The sequence below is a fragment of the Toxorhynchites rutilus genome, chromosome 2 (genome assembly GCF_029784135.1).
Source record: "Toxorhynchites rutilus septentrionalis strain SRP chromosome 2, ASM2978413v1, whole genome shotgun sequence".
Lineage (NCBI taxonomy): Eukaryota > Metazoa > Arthropoda > Insecta > Diptera > Culicidae > Toxorhynchites > Toxorhynchites rutilus.
In genome coordinates, this window is record NC_073745.1 from 18,553,622 (window position 1) to 18,577,023 (window position 23,402).

At 36.7% G+C, this 23,402-nt stretch overlaps 1 protein-coding gene across 5 annotated transcripts in view; it reads right to left on the bottom strand.

Annotated features, from left to right (window-relative positions):
- The window catches only part of LOC129768524 (protein shank), a 379,358-nt gene that overhangs the window by 51,761 nt on the left and 304,195 nt on the right, over positions 1-23,402 (bottom strand). For all 5 annotated transcript variants that reach the window (XM_055770234.1, XM_055770238.1, XM_055770237.1 and 2 more), the window contains 3 exons: positions 15,355-15,480; positions 7,914-8,245; positions 2,443-2,611 (listed from right to left, as the gene is read on the bottom strand). In XM_055770234.1, the coding sequence (XP_055626209.1) occupies positions 2,443-2,611; positions 7,914-8,245; positions 15,355-15,480 (627 nt within the window). The remainder of the gene's footprint in view (positions 1-2,442; positions 2,612-7,913; positions 8,246-15,354; positions 15,481-23,402) is intronic.

Below are 23,402 nucleotides of genomic sequence, written 5' to 3' on the forward strand. Positions count from 1 at the left end.
TACTTATCAGTAGGAAAAATTTCTTTTTCATTGCCATTTTCTTTTCGTCTTGTGATTTTCAATACTTCTTTGTTCCATAGATTTGTTGTCTTTCTAATCCGGTTCCTTTGGTTAAAAGTGGATATTAAAAAACATTTATCAAACCATGAACTCGAAAACTTACTCGACGTTGAATTATGTGGTTCCGCTGAAGTTGAAGGCTTCATAATATAACTCAACGCAATTTTAAATTTGATTTTCTAAATATAGCTGATATACATTTTAAACGAATCGTAGAAACAGTGGATTCACACAATGTTGCAAAAAAAAAACGAAAGAGATGCGGTATTGCCACGAATGTTCTTTGTTTTTTCTCATACAACTAACTGAGTGTTTTAATTTTGTTTACAAAAGAGTACGAAGTAAAATCAACTTGCAAACAGACTATTATTCAATCAGTTTGTGTGATAGTAAATGTTGTTCAACAATTGAAAAGAACTGAATGTTTTCAATACACATTGTTCTTAATATGCTCTGAGTGATAAATTGATTTGTTATGATTTCGATTTCATAAATATTTTTTTTACTCCACCCTACTTTTATTCCTTTTTTAATCATACACTTTTTCATCGCTTTTCAATGATAAATTTTGTGATAGTTCAAATATATATTTCATCCTCTACAGATTACTGTGATACGCAAATTTTCATCAATGGATTATTATAATTTTGATTTAATTGGATCCTAGATAAAATTTAAATATGGAAAAAAATAAAGTGAAAAAAACTTGTTATCGCTTTTCTCAATAAAACGACAACTCGCGCAGTTTTGCGCAGCGTCGGACAGTGTTCAATTGAAAGTTTATATTTTTACCTAAATTTTGAATGTAGTCACAACCGTGGTAACCAAAATTTTATTCTAGTTTTCTACGGAAAATCACAGTTTTTTATGATTGTTTTTTGGGTCAGGCCTTCTATGATCAAATTTTACAAAATCAAATAACAGAGATATGTTTTGCATAGTTTATCGAACAACTCAGATTCAAATTCTCAAAAAACGTCAATATGGCAAGCTTTGAAAAGTCATAAAAAATCAGATTTGATTACATTGCGCTCAAATGTGGGATGAGTGCTTAAAGTGCTTAAATATTATAGCAAGAAAGGAAAAATATTACGAAACTCAGCTGACGCCAATTTTGTTTTTTGCCTGATGGTCAGCGATTCCCCACTGTGCGATGGTTTGCCTGGTTTTGTCGCAGCTCGTTTTTTTTTCAAAAGCCAACTTGAGAACATTATAATTAACTCTCAGCCTCGTCAAAGAATATTAACTACTCGCTGCTCCGAGCAGTATTGGAATAGTGAAAACTGTGAAAACTGCACTCTACGGGAAAGGAGAACATTTGAGGAAACAATTGCACGTGCGAAAATGTGAATGCATTTCGGTTGCAGAACTGAATCGCTGGTACATAAAGTACTCTTTTGTGACGGCACGGTTGGGTGAGCACTGATTACTATTACCAAAGGACCAATCAAAACGAGAGATTTTCGTTTAGATAATGTCTGACATATTTCATTTATTCAAAAGTTTGTTATATAAAGTACAATTTTTTATATACCGTATAAAAAACAATATATTGTAATTATTGTAACGAGTGCGTTAGGGTGGCAGCAAAAATGGTCATGTCAAATTTCAAAAACCGACCATGTACATTTTGTTTATTGGCCCAAAAAAATTACCTGTGCGAAATTTCAGCTCAATCGGACATGATTTAGGGGTGCTCTAATGCTCTCAAAGTTTTGGAGTGGAGTATAAATATTTACAATCGAGTGATGCGTTTGCGTTTTTTTGTTACATGTTCAATTTCTAGATTCTCATTTTACATACCTTTCTGCTAACCGTAGACTTAGGTTAAAAAGTGTTAGCTTTTTGAAAAAGCAACAGATCAAGACATCTCAAAACCATAGAAAACTATTTTTTTAGTTCCCACCATAAAAACATTCATAGTGGAGTATGTTTTCTTCAATAAATTTACTTAAATTTGTTTTTTTTTGCTGGTAAAGGATCGATTAATCGGCTTCAAAATAAATTTTTTTTAGAAACGGATATATTCGGCATAATCGGCTAAACAACACATTCAGAATTCTTGAGTTCAGGATGGCGCCCTCTAAAAATTAAATAAAAAAAATCTAAGACCTAGATCTAAATCTAAAACTTTTCGATAAGGAAAATATAAATACGATTTGAGCAAAATCGAAGAAAATTATTCGGTTCTTCGGTGGATTCTTTTATCGTGGAATTGCTGAATAAACAATTGGTTGATTAGACTGGTCAATTCTTTTCAAAATACCCGATTAAAATGATTCTAATCCCAATCACCAGGTCAAACACTACTCAAACAAATTCTCGATAGAAACAAAATCGAACTCAAGATAAATTTACAAAAAATCAAATCAAAAGCAGTACCTGGTGTACTTCCTGCCATCCCTGGCTGTCCTGGATGCCGAGGGTTGCGTGGTCGTGCAGCAAAATTTCGCAGATTTTGGGATCGGTCTTGCGCGTCACCGAGAGGTAAACCGGCGTGAGCCCCTTCGTGTCTCGATAGTTAGGCGAGGCGCCTAATTCCAGGAGGGTGCTGAAAAAAGCAAAATGCAACTCTCGGTTAGAAGACGTTTGTAGAAAATTTAGCCGCGAAATCGTTTTGCGACTATCAAGCGTAACGCATCAAACCAACGACGACGACGACGCGTTTTGTACACCCACTTCGCACCGCAGCACATCGAATTAGCATTTCTAATCCCTGCGATATGCGAACAAATTTTCTGCCTTCTTTCTCGTTTGTATCGAGATTTAACGCCCCAGCACTATGATGAATAATTAATCGGTAATTTATTGGGAAACGTCACTTACTCTCCCGGCCATGTCAATACTTTACGAGCGCTGAGCGTTGGTACGTCTTGCTCATGATGTTGTTGTGGTTGGACAGTAATCTAGGAATAAATTGAAGGGGAAAAAACACAACCTGACAACGAATCGTCGACGTCGTCGTCGATCGATGAATGAATGAATGAAATCTCCGCCAACGCGCGCCGTCGAATCGTCGTCAGCCAAGTTACAAACTAGCGCGCGCTAACGAAGGCGACCTCGCGAGGTACCCACCGTCGTTGGCAGCCATTTCCAATAACGAGACTAAGCGCAATTCAATTCAATTATTCATTCGGAACACACAACATTCACAGAGAGCGCAACAGTCTGAATGTCGATAAATTCACACAGCAGAATGCCGCCAACAAAACACAAACTGTGCTATTTATGTACGCGTTTGTTATCACATTTAATGTGCTGCCGTCAACTGATGTTTTGTAGTTGTTGTTGGGTCGTGTGAATGGGCTCCCTCGGGTAACTTTTTTTTTTCTTCCTCAGATGGATTGCACGCCAACTCGACCAGATATTGGCATGACCCTCTCAGAACTTAATGAAACTTTCTGGGCGTGAAGATCTTACCTAATCAAGCAACTTGGCATACTTAGTTTTCAGAAAATTTATCTAGACTAACATATGGAAAGCGCCAAATATTTTTGACCATTTTTTTAATAATTTTTTTTCACTCGAAAATGGTGAGTCCTACAAAAAAGCGATCTATGGAAAAGTTTTAGGAGAATGGAATTTCAGAAAAAAATACTGAAAAATTTATTTTTAAAATCCTTTTCAGTGTAGGATGTAAGACTGTAGGATTTCTAAAACTAAAAGTCAATTTTATCACAAATCTCAAATTTTGATCAAATGATAGGTAAATGGTGCCCTACAACTCTTCCATACATTGTAACTTGTCCATATTTAAGACAAAAAAGTTTTTGTAACAAAAAACTTTTTCGACATTTTATATAGCAGAAAGCCAACCCAAAATAAAAAATAAATAATAATAAAAATGTTGAATGAGTGTTTTAGAGGTCTTTTTTTACAAATCGAATGTGATAAAACTTTTGACGTTTTTTAACATTAAATTCATTTTTATTCATCTGATCTTATACAATGTACATTAGGGTGGCAATGGATGTAAGGGAAAAATATCATCATCGAATTTCAAAAACCGCTTAAATTTCGATTTTCCAAATTTTCTTTACTCTCCACTTGGAAGATTTTCGAGGATCAAAAAATTTAAACTTTGAGAGCTTTGAGGCACCCCTAAATCATGTCCGATTGAGCTGAAATTTTGCACAGGTAATTTGTTGGGATCAATAAACAAATTGTACATGGTCGGTTCTTTGAATTCGATAATTGTTTTTTTTTTGTCCCAAAAGGCTGATTTTCGGCCAAAAATCTTTTTTCGAGATGACATCATATCTCGACGTTTTATGCATTTTTAAGTCACTTTTCATCGAAATGTTTTTTTTTATTTTCCAAATTTCCGATAAAACCCACCCCCCTCGAAAATCCTCGAAAAACTTCCAAGGGGGGGTGGTTTTTCGAGGATCAAAAAATCAAAACTTTGAGTGCTTTGAGGCACCTCTAAATCAGGTCCGATTGAACTGAAACTTTGCACAGGTCATTTTTTTTGGGCCAATAAACAAAATGTACATGGTCGGTTTTTTAAAATTTGACATGACCATTTTCGCTGCCACCATAATGTACATGTTATCTTATATTTTTAGAGGTACAATCACCATATCTTTCCTATTTTGTATCTAACATTTTGAAGAGTTTGGCATTTTTTTCCCAAAATATATATTTTATGAAGGCACACTTTTACCAGAGTTTGGGATCATCTACTGAATTTGAAAACCTTTTAGCTGCGATTTTATTTTCATCTAGGTTCAGGAATAAAGCAATGCAATTTTTGTGTTCCCGAGATTGTTTTCGCGTGATTGAATAGTTCCTCAAGCTCACTTCCCTTTTTTGTATGCTGTTCTTTGGATACGTAACACAAATTCAATTTCGTGATACATTTGTCATTTTGTTTAACTGCCTAATTATAAAGATCTGGTGCTGTTTGGATTGTGTTTCCGTAATCTTGGACAAGACTTGCTCTCTTTGCCATTCGTTTTAGAGTCCCTCCTATTGCACCACAGGATCCTTTCCCGTGGGAGGTGGCAAACAAATGCCATTCTGTTTACCATCTTTGTTTGTAATATATTTCAAATGAGTGAATAGTTGCTTGCGAGTTATTCCAGTGATGACACTGTGCCGCATTTTGAATTATGAATGAATAATTTTTTGAAAAATCACAAATTACTATTATTTTTCCTTGCGTCGAAGATTCTTTTTTATTTCGCAAAAAAGCAGACTGCTGTTTGTAAATAACGTCATACTCTATGAGTTTGTCTACTTTATCAACGAAATACGGCACAAATTCATTGATTAGTTTTAAAATGGTTCATTGAAATCCATTTGTTTAAAAATGAGTTCTTCTTTTCCGCTGTCCTCTAATAGAAGAGTTGTTTCTTCATCAATTGATGATTTGGAACACAATCCTATCAACAATAGAGCTTTATGATTGGGTAGTTAAACAAAATGACAAATGTATGTAAAGGCAAGTGAACTTGAGGAACTATTCAATCACGTGAAAACAATATCGGAAACACAAAAATTTCATTCCTTTGTTCCTGTAGATGAAAATAAAATCGCAGCTAAAAGGTTTTCAAATTCAGTAGATGACCCCAAAATCTTCAGAATGCTAGATAAAAAGCAAAAATAGGAAAGATATGATGACTGTATCTCTTAAAATATAAGTTAACATGTACATGGTATAAGATCAGATGAATAAAAATGATTTTAATGTCAAAATATGTCATAAGTTTTATTACATATGATTTGAAATAAACACCTCTAAAACACTCATTCAACATTTTTATTATTATTATTTATTCTTTTTATTTTGGGTTGGCTTTCTGCACTGAAAAAATAAGAAAATTTAATTTCAATAAAATATTGAAAAGGCACACTTTTTGAAAGGCAAATTGCTTATAACGAATTTTTTCACATTCCTCGTCAACACACACTCGTTAGTTGGCAGTGCATGTGTAGTGAAGATGAGTTCGGTCGTTGGTTACACACGATAATCCCTAAGGTCTCGACGAGTACATGGTTCAAGCGATTGAATGTAGGTCGTGATTTCATTCGCGTGATATCTCGGCTTATGTCCAATCACTACAACCTAAACGCGCATCTCTATCGCATTGGGCTCGCAGCAAACAATCTTTGTGATTGTGGCGATGGCTGCCACGACATCAAGCATATTGTCTGGTCGTGTATCCGGTTCCATGCTGCTCGCTCTCAGCTCTCTAGAGCACTGAGAGCAAAAGGCAGACAATCGGATATCCCCGTCCGGGATATCTTAGGTAGCCGTGATCCTGATCTTCTGCTTCATCTATACCTGTTCCTCAGAAACGCCGATGTCAACGTTTAATGATGTTTCCTTCGTTGTGTCCCCGTTTCATATCCCTCCTATCCGATCTATAAACTTTTACTTAGTCGCGGCAATACATACACTCTCTCTTTACAGATACACGGGCCAAAGGTTGTGCAGTCCACTGATCATTTAACAAGAGCCAAAGGTTGTACCGCTCATGACAACTCTACACGAGCTGATGTTTGCGCCGGCTAGTGACCATTCTATCCTGGATTCCTCGAGTCGAGAAGACGCACCACGCTAGATATGGGGTACAGACTAGGGGGGGGGGGCGTTGCTGATTAATGGTCAGCTGCATCCCAATAGGAAATATCCCGTGTCGGGCACACGTACAGAGCATTGGAGACAGCAACATCACAATTATGAAAATACTTGCAATACTAACCTCGAGCCAACCGCGAGTAATCGGTTACATATTACTGACATAGTTGTAAGGCAAACATTGTCGAAATTTTGAACTCCCGGCCCCGTCAGGCTGACGCCATATGAGCCTTAATAAAAATATATATATTTTGGATAAAAAAAATATTTAAAAAAAATTTTTGTTAGAAAAACTTTTTTACCTCAAATATGCACAAGTTGCGATGTATGGAAGAGTTGTAGGCACATATTTATCTACCATTTACCTACCATTTGATCAAAATTTGAGATGACCATTTTGAGAAAATCGACTTTTAGTTGTTAAAATCGTTTTTTTTTCAGTGTAGGATTTCAAATTATTTTTTTGAAAATTCAATTATTTTCCTAAAACTCTTCCATAGATCACTTTTTTGAGGGACTTACCATTTTCGAGGAAAAAAAAATTATGAAAAAATGGTCAAAAATATTTGGTTCTTCTCATATGTTTTTTTTTTTTTATCCCATTCATTTATTCAAGGCTCATTAGCATTTTAGATGTAACAGAGCCGAATTTTTAATCGTGTACATGTCACATGGTTATCATATCTATAATTAGCACATTACACAGTTGTCATTCGCCAGTATTCCTTCTATACCATTACATATGGTACATTCACACAGTAGCCATTTAGGCGTAAGAATATTCTTTCTGTTCTTCCATTATCCAGTTGGACCACCGGACAGCGGAGACAGTTGATTGATCATTGTTGAGTTATTTATAGAACAGCAGCCCGATGTGTCTTGCAGAGCAGAGCAGTTGTATGGATGAATCGATCTTATTTCGACCGTGGATCGATCTCCATCGCTGATGATTGTTGCGTGGACGTAGTTATTCTGTAACAACACAAAGATGGTCAATGAGGGACCTGAGTTTTGAACTCACGATCGATCGCTTACTAAGCGAACGTGCAACCAATGTGGCTACGGAGACCCCCTTCTCATATGTTAGTCTAGATAAATTTTCGGAAAACTAAGTATGCTAAGTTGCTTAATTAGGGAAGGCCTTCACGCCCAAAAAGTTTCATTAAGTTCTGAGAGGGTCATGCCAATCCCATGGACGAGTTGGCGCGAAATCCGTCATCTCCGGTTGTTCAAATAAATGGCAACACTGGCAAACATGGACACCTACCTAGTCGCCTCTAGACTGTCCCGCTCGACGGCGCGGTGCAGAGCGGTCGCCCCATCCCGCGTCCGGTAGTCCAGCAGGGCACCTCCGTTGACCAGCGCAATCAGCAGCTTGTTCGGCTTCTTCGTTCCGGTGGCAATCGTGAGCGGCGTTTCGCCCGTCTCCGGACAGTGGAAGTTCGGGTCGAGTCCTTTGGCACACATCTTGGCGATCTTCTCCACGTGGCCCCCGTTGATGCACTCCAGGAAGCGGCGCAGGTTGGCTCGGGTGTGCAGCGCCTTCAGCTGCCGCTCATCCAGGTTCAGCATCTTGTACACCCGCCGTTTGTATTTGAGCTGAAAGACGAGAAGAGAATAAATACACAAGAAAGAGAGAAGAAAACCATTAAAATTGGCGCTTGAATTAATTGGCACTGTGCCGCGGTGGCGGCGAGGTGGCCGTGGAACGTAGCTCACGCCGAGACCAATAGACTAAACGCGGATGGAACGCTCCGCCGGCCTAAGTAGGTCTAAAGTAGCCGTGGAAGTGATCAATTGTGTCGAGTACTTGTGTCTCACTTTTCTTGTTTGTTAATTCTACCTTCAAAGTCGTGATTTGGTTTCCATTTGATCTTAATGATTCTGCACTTGAACACACACGGCTTTCGTCAAGTGGTGCTGCTATGCCGCTGTCGCTGCCGTTGCTCCCGTCAACATACGGCTAATCTGTGCGGATATCCCCCTTCCGTTCACATTGTTTGAAAGGCAGTCAGACAGTATAACCCCAAAACGACGAGTTGAAGAGATACTACATGATTCACACAACGAAAAAAAAGCGACGTCGCGTCATTAGGCTGCTGCTGTCGCAATGGACGAAGTTTTTTTTTGTAATGCAAGATTGAGAGACGAGAGTCACACTCATTCATCAAGTTGAAGAGTTTTTTTTTGTTTTTTTTTCTGAAGAGTGAAACCATCGACATGTGCTGAATTGCATCAGGCTGATGATATGGGGAGCTTACTTCATGGAAGAATGATGAACAGCAAAATTTAGAACAATGTCTGTGGCATCATTAAAGTTCTTTCATTACACAGGACACTGAATTTCTTCCAATGTCATGGTTCAAATGTCTGATGAAACAAATCTCTATATATGTAGAAATCTCGTGTCACGATGTCTGATAGAGAGTAAATTGCTCCATAACTTCTATTTTTCATCAAGGCAAGGTGGCCACATTTCCATGGATCGATTAAATTCGAGTCGATCAGATTTCAGAATGTAAAAGTCGATTTCGTTCGAATCGTGGAATTCGATTGGTCTGAAAGCCGAATGGGATAGTGTTCGATATTGTTTTTCCACAAACATGGTTCATGGCCCATCTGAAGCTTTTTCTGCCACGCGAAAACACGATCACAAGGGTAGCTGGAAATCCAATATAGAAACGAAGAAATGGAATCCGGTATCCGGCCGAACTACTATCCGTTTCATCACTAAATTTTAAACTCGATTATATACAGTTAAAAAAATATTGTTTCTTTATATTACAAATATGACTTATTTCAAGCGAAAATAATCCAACGTTAAAATGAAAGCGGATCGGTTGTTATGAAAACAGTGAAGTAAAAATAGTTACTTTGGTAGATTCTAGTTGAAGATTTACCAGGAATTGTTCAAAATCATATTGCAACGAAATTTTTCAAAAAAGATAGAGGTTGGGAGTCAAAGAACGAATTGTAGAGCGGTTAGTGAGCTTCAATTTAGTTGACGGAAATATTCAAGTTTATTATGTATTTTTGGGATAAAATTAAGAATAACACTTTAAAAACCACTAACTTTTATGTTTTTTTTTCACTTCTAAAATGTTACTTGAATCCACTAATTTTGATGTTTCACAACTATATCCTGTAAACTTTCTCATCTTTCAAATGAAGGCAACCGAATTGTCCTATGCAGCGTAATATTTGAATTGGAACCACTTTAAGGCAAACTGCCAAAAACAGAAAAAAAAGTTCAATAACTCTATCATTGTTGAGAATCGAACATATGCGTAGATGGATTTTTTTTATCAAATATGATCCTCTATCACCTCCCGAAAAAATAGGATTTTTATATGAGAAATGTACTCAATGACTTTAAGGGGATGAATCAAAAATTAAACTCTTCTTTTATATTAAAAAAAACTAAAAATATATGTATAAAAAACAAATAAAAAAATATTTTTTGACTCGATTATGACTCGATCGATTATACTCGATTTTGATTTTATTATATACAGTGAAACGAAATCCGAAACTGTATATAATCGAGGCCGCCCTGTATTAATAATAAAAGGCTAGATTTCATCATCTGCAATAGACCGAATATAAATTCAAAGTTGGCGTAAATAATCTATCCGAATAATTTTTTTTTGTAGAATCGTTTTTGGTTGGATTTTTAAATTGTGTCTAGATTTTGTTTTTCTTTTCGACCGGATATTTTTTCTTCAGTCGGTTTTAGTTTAAGTTTATTCAAAGTCTTGAGTATTTCCGTTTTTTTTTCTTTGTTCTTGTCCGTGTTCGTTTGTATTTCCACCTTTTCATCGTTTATCTTGATTTTCTTCGATAGTTCAGAGTGTTCATGTGTCCAATTTCTTTGTGTTCCCGAATTTTTTCGATCCTCTGGATTTCTTTGTTTTGTCCGAAACTATTGCTTATGTCCGGATTATTTTCTTTTGTCTGTATAATTTTTGAGCTTGTTTATTTTTTTAATTTATCCGTACATTTTTTTGCGTATCAGGATTAATTAGTTTTTTTTTCGAGTGACTACAATTTTTTCTTTTGCTTATCCCGATTTTTTTTCGTTCACCCACATTTGTTTTATCTGGTCAAAATCTTTTTTGGCGGGTTTCGAATTTTTCCTTATGTCTTGAAAATCCAGACATAAGACATAAGACATAAGGAAAAATTCGAAACCCGTCAAAAAAGAATTTGACCAGGTAAAAAAAATGTGGGTGAACGAAAATAAATCCGGATAAGCAAAAGAAAAAATTGTAGTCACTCGAAAAAAAACTAATTAATCCTGATACACAAAAAATGTACGGATAAATTTAAAAAATAAGTCCTGTTAGTCCGGATTTTTTCATGTGTCAAAACCGTATGTACCGTTTTTTTTGTTCGCTCAAATAATGTTTTATCTTGTTAATTTTATTTGTGTGTGTCCGGATTTCGTTTGCCTCCGTAATTTTTTTTTCTTCTGTCCGAATAGAATATTTTATTTTATGAGATTTTTTTTCTTTTGTTTAAAGTTTTCTGAATTGAGTTTTTTTTAGTTTGTCCGTATTTTTTGCGTGTCTGAATTTTTCCATTTGTCATTTTTTTTGTGTGTCCTGATTTTTTTCGTGTATCTATATTTAGTTTTCGTTAGCCCGGAGTTTTTTCAAGTTTTTTTTTAGTTTGTTCGTATTTTTTCCGCGTGCCTAGATTTTATTTTCTTTGTCTGGATTTTCTCGTGTGTTTTCAATGAGTTTTTTCAATGAGTCTTTTTTGCGCGATTTGTATAAAATTACGCAATTTTTTTACGCGCACGCATCAATCGCGTTAAAAAAAGAATTCAGTATAAAAAGATAAAGTACAGCACTGAAGAAGATAGTACACCCAAAATTGATTTTTAGCTCATGTTTTGGCATCCCGATTTATGACATTAAATGAGACATACCATAACAGAAAATGTCATGACTCACAAATACTGGTAAGCATTTGTATAATATACATGGTACAGCAATATAAGATTACTACGAGCGAGTGAAACAAAAGACAAATAAGCTTTCCGCATACCTTGCCACATACACTGTCAAGACCGAGATAGACATTGTTCTCCTTCATGCGCTCCTTTTTTACTCTTAGAAAACACTTTCCAACTTCATTATATAAACAGGTACAATATTACCAGGTATTTGCTGAACAACTGCCGAAGCGTCATTAGCCATGAGGATATCGTGGTCGTGTGAAATAGCGTTGCATTCCAGCCAGCCTTGGTTCGATCCCCATTGACGTCGTATAAATTTTATTTTTGGCACAAACCCAAATGAAATGAGAAAAGAAAACAGGAAGAGATGTCTGCACGCATACATACAAACTATGTTTAAGCTTTTAAAATAGCTCATCATTTGCGCATTTGACTCTCCAACACACGGAATGGCATCATTTTTGCCAAAAATGACATGTTTTCTGACAACGCTAGTTTGGGTGTAGTCATGCTTACCAACACACCACTGGTGTCGAAACAGATTATTGTACTGGCCAACTGAATAAACCTTCATTTAAATATAAAAGCTCAATGAATGTTTCAACGAATGAAACGTGTCGGCACGAAAAATATTAGATGTTTCCTTATTTGAGCGTGATAAAAAAACAGCAATATATTGCCAGCATGAATAAGATGCATGAAATGAAATGGAGTAGGTACATTGCACTGATTTACGATTTGTCAATGAGAGTGGCTTTGTTCGGGTCCAAAGTATAAATAGATTTTATTTTCTATTCAAATTTTTGTTTTTATTCTGGTAGAACTTCCACAAAGTTTGAACAATGTTTCAATACGACATACGACCAAAAAACATAATGGATTTTTAGTCACATGAGAAGCTTAATATAAATTAAAATTCAGATAAATAATATGGTTAGAGTAATGATTAGAAATCAGTGAGAAATATCAAAATTAACTAAAACATAAAGATTTCATCAAAATTTTAAATGAACATCAATAAAACTCCAGCAAACATCTTGCAATCAGAAATAATGCTACATTTCATTTAATTTTTTATTCAGTTGATTTTTATTCCAGTGAAAGTCAAGTTCATGACAATTGCAGCAAATCAAGACCAAATTCCAATCAGCCCCAATAAAAAACACAGAACCAGGACAAAATCCGAATAAACGAGAAAAAAAAGGACAAACGAAAAACAGACACAAGAAAAACGCTCCAGTCAACATCAAAAAACATTCCGACAAACGAGAAACAAATCGGTAATGCGAGAAAATCCGGACAAACGAAGAATAATTCGGACACACCAAAAAATCCTGACGCACGAAAAATAAAACAAACAAGAAAAACAAAATTCGACAAGCGAAAAAAGAAATCCAGAGGAGCGAAAATAAAATCTGGACGTCGAAAATAAGAAGACGAACAGACGGAAAAAAACTGGACGCACAAAAATAATTTGACAAATGGAAAAAAATCTGGGCGAACTACAAAAAAAACGGACAAACGAAAAAAAATTGGACACATGAAAACAATTCAACCATCAAAAAAAAAAATCTAGGCACCTGGACAGACGAAAAAAAAAATCTATTTTATTTCGTTATTCCGTTTATTTTTTTGTTTGTACGAATTTATTTCGCATTTTCACGTTTATTCTGATTGTTTTTGTTTGTCAAGATTTTTTTTTGTTAGTCCGGAGTTTTTTTTTCAATTGTCCAAAATTTTGTTTTCGTCTGTTATTTTTTTTTGCATGCCTAAATTTTTTTGTTAATCCGGTTTTTTTTGTTGTGTAAGATTTTTTCTTTTGTCCGAATCTTCTACTTGTGTTCACATTTTTTCTTTTGCCTGGATATTTTTTTTGAGTTGGCCTTTTTTATAATATGTCCGCATATTTTTCTTTGTCTGGATTTTCGGTTTATTTCGTTTATCCTTTTTTTCATGTGCCCAGTTCTTTTTTGCCCACATTTTTCTTGTCTTCGGAAAGTTTCCTTGTGTGGACATTTGTTTAGTCGGTTTTTAGTTCGTTCTTTTTTTTTATCCGATACGATACGATTCTCCTACGGTTGTCCATTTCTGTTTCGGATGTTTGTATGGATTTTTTTCGCAAATTGAAATAATCTCGGACAAACGAAAACAATTCGTATATTCCAAAAAAAAAAACGGACAAACGAAAAAGAATTTAGACACAAAAAATACTTGACGCATGAAAAAAACAAACATTCGAATAAAATTTGGCAAACGAAAAAAAAATCCGGAGGTATGGAAAAAAAACCGGACAAACGAAACAAAAATCTGAACGCACGAAACTAAAAAGCGAACAAACGGAAAAAATCCTAACGCACATGAAAATGGGCAGATGAAAAACTAATCCGACGAACGAAAAAAAAAACTCTGAAATGAAAAAAGTTCCAGCGAAAAAAAATCTTCGTACACACGAAATGAAAAAAATCGGAAAAACGGAAACAAAAATTCGGACACGCGAAAAAAAAGCTGATGCACAAAAAACAACATACGAATAAAATCCGACAAACGAAAAAAATTCGAACACTCGAAAGAAAACTGGTCGTCTGGTCTGGTCAGAACTTCGAGTTGAACTCGAAGTCCCCATCTTGGCAAGCGCTATCTTAACCGTTAGGCCATGGGTGCCACCTTTGAACCTAACTAAATGCATCCGAATTACAACCATCGTATCAGACTCGCTTTTAACCACCAAAAACCTTGCAAAAATGTGTACAGAATTATATCGAAATCTATTTAGATTTTCAGATTTGTCCATGAAGTTGGCTTCTGTTTCTTTCCCCAAAAAATGACACGAGCTTTCCGGGCAACCCAATATAATGTTCTTGTGATTCGAATCATCAGAATCATTAGGGCACTATTTACAATTCCGCGCGACCCTCTATTGGAATTTTATAAAATTTAAATATTCGGTATTCATTGGTTAACATAGCGCTTGCCAAGATGGGGACATCGAGTTCAATTCATATTCTGGTCAGAAAATCTATCGTCAAATTTTTTTTTTTGCCTTCCAGACGTAAAGAGTATTTTGCAATGCTTCCGGTTTTTTCTTCATTTGCCGGATTCTAATCGTGTTTTTGTTTTTTTGTGCGTTTTTTCACTTGTGTCCGAATATTTTTTCGTGTGTTCAAATTATTTTTGGTTTGTATGGATTTTATCATCACTTTTTTCGTTACCGAATTTCGTTTTTTCTTTGTCCGGTTTTTCCCATTTGCCCGGATTTGTTTTTTAACTGTCCAAATTTTTTTCGTGCGTCCGAATTTTCTTTCGTCGGTTCGCTTTGTATATAGAAATATACCTAAAACGTGGTGAGATATAAAAGTTTTTGAAATTATTATCGATTTTACAGCAAGTTTTTTTTAACAGTGTTTTTCATGTGTTATTTTTCCTAGAAAGTCTATTGCCTTTCCGAAAATTTCGTCGAAAACCATATTTTAATCAGACAGATCAGACTATTTTTGAGATATATTTATTTGAGAAATCGATTAATGGATACGTTCTTATAAAAATCAGTTGCAATTCAAATTTCTCATATGGTAAACAAATGGGTAGCTGCCACCATATGCAAAAAGAAGGGCAGGTTAATTGAAATGCTCCTATGAAAATCTCCTTTTTTCTGTATAGCCCATGGTCATGTCAGTATAGCTGATCGGTGTCCTCATAGAATTGATCTGTATATTCGCAGAAAAAACAGTTGGGGAAACAAGCTCACCTCAAGATATCCGACGGGTCCATTGAATGGATAATCGCCAAGCCTTCGTTCTTCATCCAGAAATTTTCCAGCTTTTCCGTTCGATGGAGGACAAAATAGGCCGTAGTTGAAGCTTTCCTTTAATTCCTGTGGAAGAAAAAAGAGAAAACCAAAAACAAACTATTACAATTTAATTTCAGTTGAAGGAAAAAAAAATTACTAACTGCCAACATTGGCCATCAAGCTGAAAACGTTTCTCTGCCAGACCCAACGGCAAGGAGTGACGCCGACGTCTGTGACACCGGCACCGCCCCAAGGTTATTCTCGGAAAACCTCCCATTGCGCTGGAAGCAACATCTAGCGAAAACAGTAGGATCCGGTACGCGTGGAATCCGCCCACACAATTTTCAATTTTATACTAGCAGCATCCATTCACAGCTTAAACCAACCCATTCGGATTCGGCGGTGGTGTGCATTGAAATGTGCTACGTGCAAGAAGCGCATAAATCGTCGACGACTCAGTCGTCGTGATTTTCCTCTCGCAGCGTCCTCCCCGAAGCAATCAACCCTCTTTTCGGATGCTGCTGAGGGGGTGGACGCGCACATCAGCGTCGTCTGTGTCGTTTGAATGAAAGTTAAATTTCTCGAGTAACGGCAAACCATTTTCGCCACGGAGAGAAGACGATTCTTACCCCTACATGAAGGGTTAGCAAACAAAAAAAAATAAGAGGAAGATCATTTTTTAAGCTCCGACCGATGCGATTCTCGGAAGATTACTTAGGGGGCATCATAAAAATGCATCTCTCGGTGAGTTGAACTGCTATTTCCGGTCGTGTGTTAATTTATTCGTTCGTTCGAATATACGACGGGGTAAAACAAAGGTCTAACCTCACGCCTTCCTGGAATGAGATACAACATATGAGAAAACGACAAACCCCAAAAGAAACACACATAATTTATTTAACACAACAGAGGCGCCCGAGGCATTTGCTGTTGATATGAATTTTGGAACCAATTGTTTCCAATTAAGTTACCGTAAACGTCGAAATTGTGGGGGCGCAGCTGTCCCGATTCTGCACGTGTTTTTGTTTTGCAATCGATCTGTACAGAAACACAGATAGTTTGTATGCAAATTAAAGGGGGGCTTGAACGAAAGAAAAAAAAACAGCGAGAAGAATTAAACACAAAACGGCAAATGGCAAACAGTAAACCTGTCCGAAACGGAACGAAATCGAACCGAGTTGAATAAATAATACCAACTCAAACCTCTTCAACCTTCCCCACACGCCTCCAGCACACCACGTATCAGTGTTTTCGATAAAAAAAAATCAGATCTGGATCAAAGCGAGTGTGGCTTTTTTCGACTTTTCGACTGGTTCGGATTGTTTATTTACGTAACGTGTGTTGAGATCGGTGTTATTGACAGACGCGGATGATGATGATGATAGTGATTGCTAGGTGACCATCACGCCTTGATTATCCAGTGGATTGAAAGTTCCAGAAAAAAAATTGCCACGGGTACAGGAAGTAAAAAATACGTCGGATTCGATTCTTCTCTCGATACGATTCGCGTTCGATTGGTATAATTTGCAACGTTCAAAGTGTCACTTGATAGTCACAGTCTATTGGCGATTTTTTTCTCATCAAACGGTTTCACTTTCTGAGAGAAAAAGATGAACTTAAGAAGGAGCCAATCGAACCCAATCAAAACGCGAAACGAAAGCAAAAACCGGCGGCGGTAATGAATGTCCGCCTAGGGCACATGTTGTGGGAATGCAAGCAAAACGACGATTCAAATCGCGATTCGAAAACAAACAAATAGGGTAGAAATGTTAATTATGATCCTTGATGACCCTTGATGATTCAGTTTTTCCTAATTTTGATTCCGAAATATCTACCAATTTTCTAGGCGTGGAGAAGTTTTTTTTCGGATATAGGGCATTCTAGTTGAAAAATTTGGAAGATTTTTTTTTCTTCATATTGTCAATGTCTAAACTTCAAGAATATGCCCTCGAAAGGATTTTTCGAAATTCTCATTATCAACCGAGATACTTCAAATGCCTTTTCTCGAAACTACTTTTTTATCCTGGCGTTACGATATCTAAAGTTCCATTAAACCGATTTATTTCAAATTTGATGTTAATGCATCTGTATAAATTTCTCTACCGCATGAACCAATAAAAAAAATATTTTTATAATTTCACTATTTATAAAAAAATTAAATTGTCGTTAATAACGTGCCAAAAAGCAAAAATATTTCTTTCAAACGGCCGCCATTTTGTCTAAAATCATTTTTTTGTCTTGTCCGAGGTTCATTTTCACTTTACTGAAGCCGCAGTACACAAGTCTCAAATACATTAGTTCACTTACTCAACACGCCATTATTCCAACAGTATGACATATGACGCCACATATTAAAAGTCTGTAAAATCATACTTGTACGTACACATAATAAAAAATAAGTTTTTTTAGTTTCGTATTCCTTCGACTTAGAAGGCAAATGGAGACGCATGGTAGTTTCAAGCCAAAACAGTTGACGAAGGATTTCTTTGGTCTCGGCCTTAAAAAACTATAAAAATGATTTTAAAACATTCCTATAAGGGTAAACCTTAGGGTTACGGTTTTAGAAAGTTTTCAGAAAAAGTAACGAAATATCTTTCATTCTTTATCGTCGAATAATTTCCAAAAATGGATATATTCTGGAAAAACCAGAATATCATGGACCACTACGGAAGAGTCCGTAGTGATCACATGGCAAACAAATTTTATTTGAGGAAGGACAACATTTAACAGAAGAATATGGGGTGCAAAAAAAAAAGATATAAAAACATGTAACGAAAAAATGAATGGTCTCGAATGCCTATAACTCGATTATTTGTTGGTTATCGTAGAGATGCTAGCATCAATCGATTGGAAATATTCCTACGCACCCTCCGTAAACTAGTGTAAGGAAAATTATAATTTTTCTTCGAAACAATGACAGAACAATTGGAAAATGTGAAGCATTATTCAATCAAAAAATCTCATATTCTGATTAGTCCTCCCTTAATCATGCCTTCAAAGACTAGCACTCAATGAAATTAGCCCCCGTTAACGAAAAAAATTGAATAATATGTTATATAACTTGCTTTGTGAGAAGCATTTGAACTTTTCTCACGGAGATTCGGCAGTAAGTCGGGTCTCTTACATGGGCCTCCCCCAGGGCTCATGTTTAAGCCCCCTTTTGTACAACTTCTATGTAAGCGACATCGACAACTGCCTTACACAAAATTGCAGCCTAAGACAACTTGCAGATGATGGAGTGGTCTCTGTCGTAGGATCAACAGAATCCGACCTACAAGAACCCTTACAAGATACTTTGAACAATTTTTCAACCTGGGCCATTGGGCTAGGGATCGAATTCTCCACGGAGAAAACAGAGATGGTGGTTTTTTCTAGGAAGCATAGACCAGCAAAACCAAAGCTTCAACTTTAGGGTAAACCGATCACTCATGCTATGTCATTCAAGTATCTTGGGGTTTGGTTCGACTCCAAATGTACTTGGGGGGCCCATATTAGGTATCTGAGTAAAAAATGTCAACAAAGAATAAACTTTCTCCGTACAATTACCGGCACCTGGTGGGGAGCCCATCCCGAAGATCTTATAATGTTGTATTGAACAACTATTCTCTCAGTGATGGAGTATGGCAGTTTCTGTTTTCAATCAGCTGCCAAAACACACTTAATTAAACTCGAGCGAATTCAGTATCTTTGTCTCCGTATTGCGTTGGGATGTATGCCCTCAACGCATACCATGAGCCTCGAGGTTTTGGCAGGCGTACTCCCACTAAAAGATCGCTTCAATTTATTATCTCTTCGGTTCCTCATCCGGTGTAAGGTTATGAACCCATTGGTGATCGGAAATTTTGAGCAGCTGATCGAGCTAAATTCTCACTCTGGATTCATGAGCCCATATCATGAATTCATCTCCATGCAGGTTGATCCTTCTTCGTATATTCCCAACCGTGTTTGTTTTCCTGACTACATCAATTCCTCTGTACATTTTGATCTGTCCATGAAGCAAGATATCCATGAATATTCAGATTATCAACGATCGAGGATCGCTCCAACGATCTTCGATGCAAAGTATGGGGGTATCAATTGTGATAATATGTACTTTACTGATGGGTCCACTATAAACGAGTTCACAGGATTTGGAGTGTTCAACAAAATTTTCAGCACCTCCCATAGTCTTCAGTTTCCTTGCTCAGTGTATATTGCTGAATTGGCAGCGATACACTGGGCGCTGGACAGCGTCGCCTCACGACCTGTTGAACACTATTACATTGTAACGGATAGTCTTAGCTCCGTCGAAGCTATCCGTTCAGTGAGGCCGGAAAAGCACTCGCCGTACTTCCTTGAGAGAATACGAGAAAATTTGAGTGCTTTATCCAGACGCTGTTATGTCATTACCTTTGTGTGGGTCCCTTCTCATTGCTCAATTCCGGGTAATGAGAGGGTTGACTCATTAGCAAAGGTAGGTGCGATTGAAGGCGATATTTATCAGCGTCAAATCGCCTTCAATGAATTTTACTCTTTAGTCCGTAAAAATACCATCCCTAACTGGCAACGCAAATGGAACGAAGGTGAATTGGGCCGGTGGCTCCACTCGATTATCCCTAAGGTTAGCCTCAAACCATGGTTCAAAAGTCTGGACTTGAGTCGGGACTTTATTCGCACCTTCTCCCGACTCATGTCCAATCACTGTTCGTTAGATGCACTACTCTTTCGTTTCAATCTGGCCGGCAGCAATATCTGCGTTTGTGGCCGAGGTTACCACGACATCGAACACGTTGTTTGGTCGTGTGAGGTGTATCTTGTTGCCAGATCGAATTTAGAGAACTCCCTTCGGGCTAGAGGAAGGCAGCCCAATGTGCCGGTGAGAGATGTGTTGGCTCGGTGAGACCTTGATTAAATGTCCAAAATATATGTTTTCCTAAAATCTATCGATGTTCGTGTGTGATTATCCTTATATCCTTATACCCTCCATTTCTTCCTTTATGAGTAATTGGTCCGCTTGCTATAAACAGGAGAATGAAATGTAAATTCACAATAGATGTACGAATAGATTTAAGAATTGAGTGTGTGTGATTATCAACATTGTAATAATTTCCTTATACCCCATCCTTTTCCTGAGAAAAATATGTCACACCCTTCTCATCTCGAGTTCACCGCGAGTAATCGGTTTCCCACATTACTAACCATAGATTTAAGAAAATTGTTCATATATATAGTTTTAAAAATATATTTAAGATTTCGGCTCCTTTAAACTTATGCAACTGAGCCTGTAAAAATAAACGAATTTATAAAAAAAAAAACGAAAAAAAATTCAAGGGTTGTATCTAGGATCCGACCGCACTTTCGACGTAGAACTACTGAATTACATTATTCAATCCGCTTGTTTATCCTTCATAATTATTTTGGAATACATCGAAATATTTGCAATAACTTTTTTATTTATTTAGTTATTAATTTATTTTATTTTTATTTTTTTTATTTATTTTATAAATTTTAACAATTTGAAACTGCTTTCGGGCCTGGTGAATGATAGAGAATAATATGCCTCCCTAAATGAATATCGATACCAGACACAAGCTGTAGATCTACACATTAGATATAGAGTTATTAGTCATATAAAATTATTTTTCGGTAATAATTTTCATCTTGAAAGTGTGTTCATTCTACCTGAAAACTCATTATAGTCATTGTCGTTTCCCAAACTAGTGATAGAAAGTTCAATGTCGTCAACGCGAATTCACCTTTTCGCTCCAAAAACAAATATCTCCACTCTGTCCAAAATTTTGGATACTCTTCCACATCCGCACTAGCACAAAAGATTCCCTTATGTCGCTGGCACATCCTTTATCGTAGCACACTTTGATACAAAACGGCTCCTCTTCTTCGAGGGTTTGTAATGAATGTGTTTCGCACTGTCTTCCACTCAATCCATTCTTGTATCGTATGTATCACACACACACAATCGGCATCGGGCATGAATGATGTCCACTCGTTGTATTGTGCTTGCCAGCTCGCTTGCAACTGTGGTTTCGTTCCATTCCATTTTTGGTTTTAACCCTTTCAATACGGCAGTGTGCTCCGCCGGAGTGCTATCGTTGTACGGAGCATTGCGCCGAAAAGTATGCACATCGCGCTGGTCTGATTGATGTGTAGTATGACTTTCATGTCGTTTAAAGACGACGCTCGTACACAGCTCATCGCGCGGATGTGGGTCTATAGACGACGCTCGTAGCGAAAGGGTTGAGAGGCTTTAAACTTCTTCAGTTCTTTCGCCTCTAGCCCTGAGAAGGGCCATTGTGAGAAGAAACTCTACCTGCATACCTACTCCGTTACCTACTTTGCATCCGAGTGTTAGACAACGTCGTTGTTTGGTTGCCATGGGAATGAATATTACTTGAAAATCATTTTTCCAACGACTTAGGCTGCGACATTTTTGGGCTCTTCTAGCGTTCTTATGCTTCCGGTGAGAGCTTAGTAAAAGTCGTAGTGACTGAATCATATGAAATAGTCTTTATCAATGGTAAGTTTTTCAGTAAAAGAAGAAGATTAGTTTGTAGTGAAGTGGTTTGTTGGGATATAGTAATTAAATCATAATCATAGTGGAGTGAATTTCTATTCAAAAAACAATGACCCTTTCTAGAGATACCAGAAAATTCTACTAAAGAGTTGATTATTAAAATTCGTTTGATTCTAAACTAACATATAGTGATAAATGATTAAACGAATAAAAATTAGTAGGATGGTCTCAAAGTCACGAACGCATTGTTGACATAGGATTACAAAACTACTTTTATAAATTCACTATTCAATTCTCTAAATGTCACAGAGAAAGCCCCGTTACAATGGGATTTCGTTCCATTGTTAGTAAATGCTGCACCTTTTCCACCTTCATCATCCAAAAATTTAAGCCTAAACTATTTGAACAATGTACACTAGAGTGGCAATGGATGTATGGAACAAAATGAAAACTTGAAAAATTATGGAAAGTCGCTTTGGGTACCTCAAAGGGCTCTATGTTATTTTTCGGGATAACACTAGATTTCTTTTTTTTTCGAGATAACACCAGATCTCGTTTCACGCAATTTGAAGACATTTGGCATCATTTTTTTTAAACCCCGATTTCATGTACTCCCCCCTTGGGAGATTTTTGAGGGTAAAAAAATCAAAACCTTGAGCGTTTTGAGGTACCCATAAATCATGTCCGACAAAATGTACATGGTCGGTTCTCTCAATTCGATGATATTTTTTTCCATACATTCATTCCCACTAAGGCTAAGCCCAGAAGGTCGATTTACGGGCAAAATTTTTATTCGAGATTACACCAGATCTCGACGTTTTACCCATTTTTAAATCATTGAAATAGTTGAAAACTTTTTTCGATTTTCCAAATTTCAATCTTATTTTTGCTTGCATATGAAGTGAAACGAAAACATGATTTCTGATGCAAAAAATAGTTACTCCATTAATGGACGGTTTATTGTTTACCCACTGTGAACTCAAGCCAACGAACTTAGACAGTTATCAGACATGCTATGAAGGTCCTCGCGTTAGTATCAGTAAATAGCGTACAGTTTGGCAGAAAATCTAAACAAACTTTGTCTCCGAGTTCAATTTTGTGAAAAAAACAAACATAAAAATGGGTTCATATCAACAAAATTCACAAATTAATCATTGCTTCTGAACACAACACTGTACGCTATTTTATATGTGTGTGTATGTTTCGTGTACGATACAAAAAAAAATCTAGCTAACCTGTAGTATATGCCAAACCACGTTGAACTCGAACATCGATACTTGCATACATGATACATGACAGAGAAAAACGAATTCATTTTGGGGGGAATCACTTCAATATGCATTGAAGTCTATTTGATGGGGAAGAATGAAATGAGATGGTCGTAGAGTGAGAACGCCCGGATGACTGTTGAGTCATGTTGGCGAAGAAACTGTTGGAAGAGGTCAAAACTCTTTTCCAATTGAATACGAAGGCGAATTTCTTCATAGTTCGCTGA